The sequence below is a fragment of the Elephas maximus genome, chromosome 12, assembly GCF_024166365.1.
Source record: "Elephas maximus indicus isolate mEleMax1 chromosome 12, mEleMax1 primary haplotype, whole genome shotgun sequence".
Taxonomy (NCBI): Eukaryota; Metazoa; Chordata; class Mammalia; order Proboscidea; family Elephantidae; genus Elephas; species Elephas maximus.
In genome coordinates this window covers 102,569,745-102,579,940 of record NC_064830.1, presented here as the reverse complement: position 1 = coordinate 102,579,940, position 10,196 = coordinate 102,569,745, and the positions used below count along the sequence as shown (strand labels likewise).

The window sequence follows — 10,196 nt, the reverse complement described above, 5'->3', positions numbered from 1 at the left end:
GGATTTACAGTCTTGAGTGACCCCGAGATGAAGGGGCAGATGGCATTAATTCCTAGGAGAGTAGAAGTGGCAACCTGGCCATATTCCTTCTGCTGAAAGAATTTGCTCCTTGGCTGTTGAGGTGTATTGATTGACTACTGGTCGTTTTCTAGCTTGGACAAACAATGGTTGTTACTTGCCATCGAATCAGCCCTCAACTGGTGGCGACCTCCCAACACACAACTAAACAAAATTGTGGTCCTGGACCATCCCCACGATCAGTTACGGATCAGACCCTTGTGAGCCACAGAGTTTTCGCTGGCTGATTTCCGGAAGTAGATCACAAGCTTTTCTTCCTAGTCTGTCTTAGTCTGGAAGCTCCACTGAAACCTGTTCGGCATCATAGCAACATGCAAGGCTGAGACGGGGTGGGAAGGTTGGGGGTAGCTATGAATTGGGGGCCTTGGCCAGGAATCCAACACAGGTCTCCGGTGGAAGGCAATAATTCTACCACCGCACCACCACTCCCTTGGACCAACAATACAACTTTTCTAACACTGGAAAAGAGGACTACTATTACAAATAAAAAACCTGTTGCCGTCGAGTTGATTCTGACTTGTAATGACCCTATAGGACAGAGTAGAACTGCTCCACAGAGTTTCCAAGGAGTGCCTGGAGGATTCGAACTGCCAACCTTTTGATTAGCAGCCATAGCACTTAACCAATATGCCACCAGGGTTTCCACTATTACAAATATGTGCATATAAACGACAAAATTGTGCTTTCTAAAATATGGTTCCTGGGAAAAGTCTCAAAGTCTTAAAACAATTCCTTGGTCTAAGTCCCGTTCATTCAGAGAGGCCTGGACACGCAGAGGGTTGATGCAGACTGGGGAGACGGACAGATGGACCAAAGTGTCTGCTTTAAGCACAATGCATGCTATGATACATGCCTAGAAAGGGGGGATGAACCTGGATTTGAAATATTTATCCTTAAAAACCTCTCACACTCACTAAGCAGGAATAAAAAAAAAAAAAACTAGTAATTAGGTCTCATCCCTCCCTGCACATACCAGATGCGACTAAACCCCAAATTAACTTAATTTGTTTATACTAGTGCCTTTAAATAATGAGGAGGTACAGCTCCCAGCCTTCTCCTGGTACTAGGGAAATCTTTGTCACATTTATCTGTGTGGGTTTCTATTTCTGCACCATCAGGGTAAGATAAAGGCTCCCCGAGTTAAACCGTGTATAGAGTATGCCCAGAGCTGCCTCAGTGACTGGTTCTGCACATCTGCACGACTGGGGAGTCAGGTCACCTCCTTGCCAACAGAAACTGTGGTTAATATTTGCCCCACATGGTGTTTGCCACACATGGGCACTTACAACAGCACTTTTTTGATAAGGAGAGCAAGAGCATCTAATTTATGAGTTTTCCAGTTGGTTTTAAATCATAGACCTACTTTAGCCTCTCCTCCTGACAGGCTGCTTCCATGTTGACAGTAGAGTCAGTAAGTACTTGGGGAATCAAATACCAACTCGAATTTAAATACCGGTATCTGTTTAATCAAACTATAAAATACCCATTGTCATCGAGTTGATTCTGACTCATAGTGACTCTATAGGATAGAGTAGAACTGCCCCCTAGGGTTTCCTAGGCTGCATCTTTACAGAAGCAGACTGCCACATCTTTCTCCTGCAGGGCAGCTGATAGGTTCCAACCGCCCACCTTTTGGTTAGCAGCTGAGCGCTTAGCCACTGCACTACCAGGGCTCCTTAAGCTACAGGCAACGTGTATCTGCTGCTGTCCTTCCCTGTCACATTCCTGAGACAGCCATTGGCCATCTGGGCCTATTCAGTATCCAGTCCTCTTCCTATTTAGGAGAAAGCCCCGTTGTGTGCAATTTTGGCAGGAGACAGCGTCCCATTTCCCACTACAAAGGTGAACCTGCCCTCGTCTTTCCTTCTTGCTGTCTGCAGGCAGCCAGGGCATGGGGCCTTATCTCTGCTCAGACTGGCAACTCCTTCCAGGGCTTACAATCTTGAGTGACCCCAAGATGTGGGTACTGAAAAAACCAAACCAAACCTGCTGCCATTGAGTCAATTTTGACTGATGGTGACCCCACGTGTATACTGAGTAGAACTGCCCCATAGGGTATTTTTAGCTGTGATCTTTATGGAAGCAGACCACAAGGCCTTTCTTCTGTAGCATCACTAGGTGGGTTTGAACCACCAACCTGTAGGTTAGCGGTGGAGCGCAAACCATTTGCACCACGCAGATGGCATTAATTCCTAGGAGAGCAGGCCGTACTCCTGCTGAAAGAATCTGCTCCTTGGCTGCTGAGATGTGTTTTCTAGCTTGGACTTAGAGTCGTCGAAGGATTCAATGATCCTCTGAAATTCTTCTAATGTGTTGCATTTTTGCTTAAGTTAGCGAGAGTTGTTTAACAGTCTAACGAAAACACCCTTTGTTTTGGATTTTGTACAACCCTGCTCTCTTGCATTAGTTAGGAGTTAACTGTCTACCTGGCTCTCAGATGCAAGCCGGAGTCAGAATCACCTGGAGGACCTGTTAACACACAGGTTGCTGGGCCCTGGGTTTCGATGCGTTAAGGCTATCTAGGACGGGACCTGATAGTTTTCATTTCTAACCGTTCCCAGGTGCTGCTGCTGCTCTGGCGACCCCACTTTTGAAAACCATTGGTCTAGAATAGACTCGATCTCCGTCCAACCCTGTCCAAAGACTAGTACGATATTTAGCCAATAAACAATGATTCGGGGTCTTACGTGGGACTTCCTCTGGGTTGATTTCCCTGGTTACTGTTGCTTACATGTTATAGGTGAGTTACGACGAATTTGGAGAATTTTTATTTGTCTTATTTTCCCAAACATATTTCTCCAAGGTAGTAGTAGCACTAATAGGTTTTGGAGTGAAGATGAGCCTGCACATTTTACTCATAAGAACTACTGTTTATTGAGTCCCTCCTATATTAACTGCTACTTCTACATCCATGATTTAATTTAAACCCCACAATAACTTTGCATGAGAGGCATTAGCCCCATTTTGGAGATAAGCAAAATGAGGTTTGGAGAATTTAATTACCTTCCTCTATCACCAGCTGGGGAAACCCTGGTGGTGTAGTAGTTAAGAGCTATGGCTGCTAACCAAAAGATTGGCAGTTCGAATCCACCAGGGTGCTCCTTGGAAACCCTTTGGGGCAGTTCTACCCTGTCCCATAGGGTCGCTATGAGTCGGAATCGACTCCATGGCACTGGGTGTGGTTTTGGTTTGGTTATCACCAGCTGGTAATGTGGTGGAGACAAGGTAGAGTGTGGGGCTGTGTGAGTCCACAGCTACTCTCTTTTTAGCACAAATTATGGCCTTCAAAAGGAGCAGTGACCGCACATGAGGTGCGCTGGCGGGGGATCTAACCTGGGTCTCCGTCAGGGAAGGTGAAACTCTACCACTGAACTACCACACCACCTCCCCCCAACACACACAGAAGGATATCCCCAAAGTTAACTGCTTGATCACTTTCTTTGGAATAGGGGTTCTTAATCTAGGGAGTATGGGCCATTATAGGATCCACGAATAGGTTTTTGGGGATAATGAACCCACTGAAGTTGGTAAAATTTGGTGTGTATGTGCACATATGGATTTTTCTGGGGAAAGGGTCCAGAGTTTCCATTAGATTCTCAAAGAGGTTTGGGACTCAAAACAGGTTAGAACTACTCAGTCAGAACAAAGAGAGATGCCCAATAACAGTGACACAAGGAAGTGGTACATACGGTGGAAATAGAATCAGTTGGCAAGCCTCCATAGAAGGCAGGGGCAAAACTGCTCTTTGTAAAGCCATTGCAAAGAGGACATTTGGAGGGACTCATTGAGTTTTTTTCAGCAGAACTGCTTGACATTTCATATCTATCTGGCCCAGAGATCTCTGGAAGGTAGTACTTCTGATGAAGGTTGATACATGGTGGAAGGACATCCAGGTAGTTCAATATGTGGGCTGGCCCAGCCGCAGAACGAAACAGCAGCTGATGATTTTTAAGTGGGCAAATAGCTTTTATCATTTTTATCAACTTTCAGTGGAGTAAAGTACGTGGGGAGAAGATATGGCAGCTATGCAGTCACACTGGCCTGGAAACACACTGGAAAATGCATTCACGGACACACCTCTGCACAAGTTGTTCAATCTGTCTGCATTTCCCTTCCTGCCTCTTTGCCCAGCAAACCTGAACCCTGCATTTAAGCTCCAGATCAAGGCCTGCTGTGACTCTTCTGAGACCTCCCCAGCCCTCTCCTCCTAGGCAGAATTGTCCTGCAACCCCTGGTCTAGCCCTCTGTACCCATCTCTGTCCCTCTACCATTGTTTCCCTGTCAACTGAGGCTCTGAAAAGCTAAAGTAGTAACCAGTGCTAGTTGCCGTCAAGTCGATTTTGACTCATGGTGACCCCATGTGTGTCAGAGTAGAACTGTGCGTCACAGGGATTTATTTTTTTGGAAGTAGATTGCCGAGACTTTCTTTCAAGGTACCTCTGGGTGGACTCAAACCAGCAGCCTTTCAGTTAAGCAGCCAAACAATGTTTGCACCATCCAGGGACTCCAAAATGCTAAAGCCATGACTTATTTTGTGTCCCTTGTCCCTAGCCACATAGTAGGTGGCCGATGTTGGCTGAGCAAACGCTAAATGTAGAAAGCATTAGCTACCATTCAGGTCCCCTCTGTACAGGCTGTGGTGAGATGACTATTTTGTGCATCTACTTAGATGACAACAGCAATTATGTGTTAATGAGTAAACAAGATGCCTCTTGGTAATCTCCAAAAGCAACCTCTTGACTCAAGGGTTGAAGAAATAAGCAAAGGAAGGCCCAGGCATCAAGGCAGGTGAGAACACAACGAGGTTAAGAAATGCCAGGTTTCTAGGGTGGAACAGCTGAGGCTTGGGACAGGGGCCAGTGCTCAGGTAAGCAGAGAGAGATGTTTGGTTTGGTTTGGGGAGAAGAGACTTCTTGAATTTGGGAATAAAGAGGAGAGAAGGGGGAATACTGACTGGACTGAAAGAAGAATGGCCATCACTTGGGGTGTCAGACAACACACTGAATGGATTTATTCAGGCCAAGGGACTCTCAGTCACAATTGCATAAAAAGAGAAACAGCTGGGTTCTGGGTCTACTCCTCTGTTGGTTAAACATAGCTTGTATTCTTGGATATTACACTAGAATCATTGCAAGTCTGAGCTGCAAGGGACCACAGAAATGATCTGAGCCCATCCTTTCATTTGATGCTTGAAGAAACTGAGGCCCCAAGAGGCAAAGCCTTGGGTCCAGCCTATGACAGACTGCTTTCACTGGGCTCAGCCAGAGGCAGGACGGCAGGGAACGTCCAGAGACTCTAGGCAGAGGGCTTTGTTCTGAAGACTGTGAGCTCAGGAAAGGCCCAAGGCCACAGGGAATGTGAGCAGTTGCCCAGACCCTGTCTGGCTTTTTAGAAAGAGTTGCCACTGAATGATTCATTGTGACCTCATATATGTCAAAGTAGAACTATGCTCCAAAGGGTTTTCAATGGCTAATTTTTCTGACATTGATTGCCAGGCCTTTCTTCCAAGGTGCCCGGTGGTCTGGAACCTTCATACGTTAGCAGCTGAGCCCATCACCCAGAGACACCATTTTTAGGACACAAACCAAATAAAGGCATTTAAAAGAATGAGGTATTTGGTCAATAACAAGTTTGATAAACCCACCTTTTCCTCTCGATTAACACGTTATTTCCTCTCCATATCGTATTAACAATAAGAGCCATTTGTTTGCTGGGAACGTCTAATGAGCCTTTAGCGAGCAGAAGGCGGGAAAACACGGCAGTAACTGCTAAACTGTATGCAGATTAGATATTAACCTCTTAACTTTATCCCTCTCTCAACTGTTGTTTACTTTGCCCACACAGGGCACTTCCTGCCATTCTGGCAACTTCCATACGGGGAAATCAGAGCGCAGGAGTTGCGGAGAACACACACCTAACGGACTTTGTCTCTGACAAGTCCCTCCCTTGAAACTGCATTATCGAAACACAAAATACGCTACTGAATGTCTGCTGGTGCAAGGTACTTAGTCTAGGAACAGGGCACCGACACAAAGGTTTCGTGTCGCCCGTCCTTCAACAGCTTATGAGGAGTCCCGGGCCTGGAGTCAGAGACCTGGGAAATCGGTTCCTTTCTCGGAACCTCACGTCCGCATTTGCACGTCGGCTCCCTGGGAACCGTCGCGGACACTGGAGGCGCCGGGGCGCGGGCAGCGCCGTCAGCCGCCTGTGGCGGACCCCGCGCGGTCCCCTCGCAGCCTCGCCGCCGAGGAAGGGGCGCGCCGGGTGCACCCCACGCCCAACGCCGCATCCCCTCCTGCAGGGCGCGGGCGAAGCCCCCAGGCCGGGCGCCAGGAGGCCGAGCTGCTGACGTAGGCGCGCGCCCCGCCCCGCCCCGGCGTGCCCCGCCCCGGCGTGCCCCGCGGGCGCGCGCACGCAAACGAGCGCGGGGGCGCACGGCCCGGGCGCGCGCAGGGCCGGGCCGGCACAGCGGCGAGAGCGCGCGCGGCTCCGGGAGGCGGCGGCGGCGGCGGAAGCGGCGAGGGCGGCGGGCGTCCGGCTCTGAGGTGGTGGCGGCAGTGGCGGCGGCGGCTCTGGACTGGGCTCGGCTAGGTGCGAGCGAGGGCCGGGGGGCGCTGGGGCGAGTGCCGATCCCCCGGCTCGACCATCCGCCTGCCGCCCGGACGCCTGGGCCGCGGAGTTTGTGTCCCGGCTCGGACCCCGGCGCCCAGCCCGGAGCCGTAACCTTGAGGCGGCGGCGGCGGGGCCGGACCGGTCCGGGCCGGGGGGCGGCGGCGCTGGATCCGCGGCCACCCGATCGCTGGCGGGAGATGTCGAATCCCGGGACGCGCAGGAATGGCTCCAGCATCAAGATCCGTCTGACAGGTACGGCCGGCGGGGGGCCCCCGCCGCCCCCAGCTCCCACTCAGACCCCGCGCCGCCCCTCACCAGCCCCGGCATTTCCCCCGTATCGCCCTTGGGATGTGTCCCTCCCCCAACCGGCCGTTGTCCCAGGACCTCCTCACCCCCCTCGGTGTGTGCCCCTTGTTGCTCCCGGCCCCGCCCCCTCGCTTCTGCCCAGGCCCCGCCCCCTCGCTTCTCTCCAGGCCCCGCCCCCTTGCCTTTCGCCCCCATCTTCCTACTTTCTTCCCTCCTCCCTCACACCTGCCTTCTTCCTTCTCCCTCCTGGCCCCACCCCCACGCTTCTCACCCCCACCTTCCAACTCTCTTCTCCCTCACACCTGCCTCCTTCCTTCTTCCTGGCCCCGCCCCTCGCCACCCTAACCCCGCCCCCTTACTTCCTTGCCTCTTAGCTCTCCCACTAAGGTCCCCTCACTTCCATCCTGGCCCCGCCCCTGCCTCTCCCTAACCACGCCCCCTTCTTCGCCTCCTAGCTCTTCTCCCACTATCGTCCCCTCGCTTCCATCCTGGCCCCGCCCTCGCCTCCCTAGCCCCGCCCCTTGCCTCTCCTTAACCCCGCCCCTTCCTTGCCTCCTAGCTCCTCTCCCACTGTCCTCCCCCACTTCCATCCTGGCCACGCCCCCTCGCTTCTCTCCTCTTGGCCCCGACCCCAGGCATCTCACCATTTCCCCCCAACTTTCCCCTCCTCTCCCCCCACCTGCCTCCTCTCATCTTTCTTCCTCACCCTCCTCACCCTCCCCTGGTTGCCCTCCCTCTTCCCCCACCTGTGCCTTCGCCTCTCCCCTACTGGCCCCGCCCCTTTTCTTGGCCACGCCCCTCGTTTTTCTCTAGCTCCTTCCTGGCTTATCTCCCATTCCTGCCCCCTTGCTGCTTTCTCCGGGGCCCCAACCCTTTCCTTGAGCTCGAGCTCCTGTTCTCCCGTCTAGCTTCTCCCAGTCCTCTTGCCTCACTTCTCCTTTGGTCCAGACCCCTTCAGTCTAGCCCACTTCCTTTTCCTCTCAGGCCAGACCACTCTCTGCCCTTGACGCTGCTGTTGCAGTTCGCGGCGTCTCTGTATTGCACTTGACCATCATCCTGCCACTCAACACTCTTGAGCCCCTCTTAGACACCCCCACCCCCGCACTGGAGGCTTTGGCAGCTGCAGAAACCAGGCTTCTTGATTCACTCTCAGTCTTCAGTGAAGAGTCCCTGTTTCCTTGGTGGCTCAGTGGTGCCACTTCAGGGGGGAGCGTGCCGCTCTGCTGTAGTTGGGATGTGTGCGAATGTGAACCTCCCTAGTGCGCTCCAGGGGTTCTGGACCAGTCTGCATCCTCGCCTGCCCTTTCTCCCTCCTCTTAGCTTGTTCCGGGTTCACCCTCTGCCCTTCCAGCTTAAATTCACGCCTAAGGCAGTTTCCTCCTGTTGCAAATGCGGTGTTGCTGGGGGACTTTCCAAACTCGAATATTTCCAGCTCTGGAAAGGAAAGAAAAAGTTTCATCTAATCCCTGTTACGGATTTTCCTCTCGATTTTTCCTTGTGCAGTTTCTGGCCTAGTGCGGATTCCGAAGCCAGTGTCTGCTCAGTTCCTTTCAAAGGAGAGAATGAGCGTTTTGAACACTTTATGGCAGAAACAGGAGCCCTGGTGGCACAGTGGTTAAGGGCTTGGCTGCTAATGGAAAGGTTGGGGGTTCCAAACCACCAGCTGCTCTACTTTATAAAAATGTGGCAGTCTGCTTCTCTAAAGATTGCAGCCTTGGAAACCCTATGGGGCAGTTCTGCTCTGGCCTGTAGGGTCACTATGAGTCGGAATCCACTGGACAGCAATGGGTTTTTTTTTTTTTTAGTTGCTCTGTGAGTGCCTTAACCAAAAAATAAAAATAAAAACACCAAAACCCACTGTAGTCAATTCGATTCTGACTCAACAGTTGGTGATTTTTTTTTTAAAACTAAAGATTCCCTCGAAACCCCATAGTTGTTGCATGATCCATTTTTTTGTGTCAAGGAAAGGGTTGTAATTATTTGTCCTTTTACAAGGATGTCAGATCAGGAATGACTTGGGCCCAAACCCAGACAGACCATGGTTTTGTAAGGTCACAGGTATATCCCATGGGTCTTTGCTTCTGGAGAGACGTTATCCTTTATACCAGGGCCCGGATATGAAAGACTTCTATGTGCATATATACATTAAACTATTTTTATGGCTACATAAAAGCCATGTTTTTGACATTGTAATACTTGTAAAACTTTAATTATTGACTGCTTTAATTTGGTTTGAATTTACAATATAATCTATAATTGATATTAGATCATTTTCTGTTTTCTTGCTAAAAGAGAAGTAACTGATTTTGTGAGTTTTGTAGAAATGCAACTCACGTTTTATAAGGAATAAGGTTTTAGTTACAAATGTATGTGTTAGATTCTAGGATATATATATCCTGGTTGGCAGGTCTGGGCCTAGTCCTTTTCCTTGTGAAAGAGAGGAAGATTGTTTTTGGATTCAGCAATCAAGATGTCATAGATACAGAAACGTTTCTGAGTTTTTGGATGACGTTGGATATTAAGGGATCAGGGATGATGAGTATTCTTTCTAAAGGACCTTTTCCCTTCCCCCCATCGTTAACTGCTATGGAGTTGGCCCCCGACTCATGGCTACCCCGTGCACAACAGAATGGAATGAAACACTGCCCTGTCCTGCTCCAGCCACGTGATTGGTCGCAGATTGAACTGTTGTGATCCATAGGGTTTTCATTGGCTGATTTCGGAAGTAAACTGCCAGGCCCTTATTCCTAGTCCATCTTAGTCTGGAAGCTCTGCTGAAACCTGTTCAGCATCACAGCAACACTCACACCTCTGCTAACAGATGGGTGGTGGCTATGCACGAGGTGCCTTGGCCAGAAACCGAACCTGGAAAACAAAGCTGGGTGTTGTGAGAAGTCTACCACAGAGCCACACTGCCCCTTTCCCGCTAGTAGATACTAGGAATGGATCTGAGAGGATGTGTGAGTGTGAGTGTCCCCGATACAGGATTGGCAGCTTAGTGATGATTGCAGAACACACATGTTGGCAGTTGTCTGTTGAATATTAATTTATGTGGAAACGCTGGAACGAACTGTTTTATTTGAAGATAGGCTTTGGCCTAATTTTTTAAGGTTGCTATGGGAAGTTTGAAATTTTTTCACTTTTGGCATATTGTGTAGCTATCTTTCAAAAGTAGACTACTTTTGTTACAGGTTTCACAG

The 10,196-nt window shown here is 50.2% G+C and overlaps 1 protein-coding gene across 2 annotated transcripts in view; it reads left to right on the top strand.

The window, feature by feature from the left end:
• Positions 1 to 6,558: 6,558 nt before the first annotated feature.
• Positions 6,559 to 10,196, top strand: part of SMURF1 (SMAD specific E3 ubiquitin protein ligase 1) — a 125,601-nt gene continuing 121,963 nt past the window's right edge. For both annotated transcript variants that reach the window (XM_049905155.1, XM_049905154.1), the window contains exon 1: positions 6,559 to 6,942. In XM_049905155.1, coding sequence (XP_049761112.1) covers positions 6,888 to 6,942 — 55 coding nt within the window. In that variant the 5' untranslated portion in view covers positions 6,559 to 6,887. The remainder of the gene's footprint in view (positions 6,943 to 10,196) is intronic.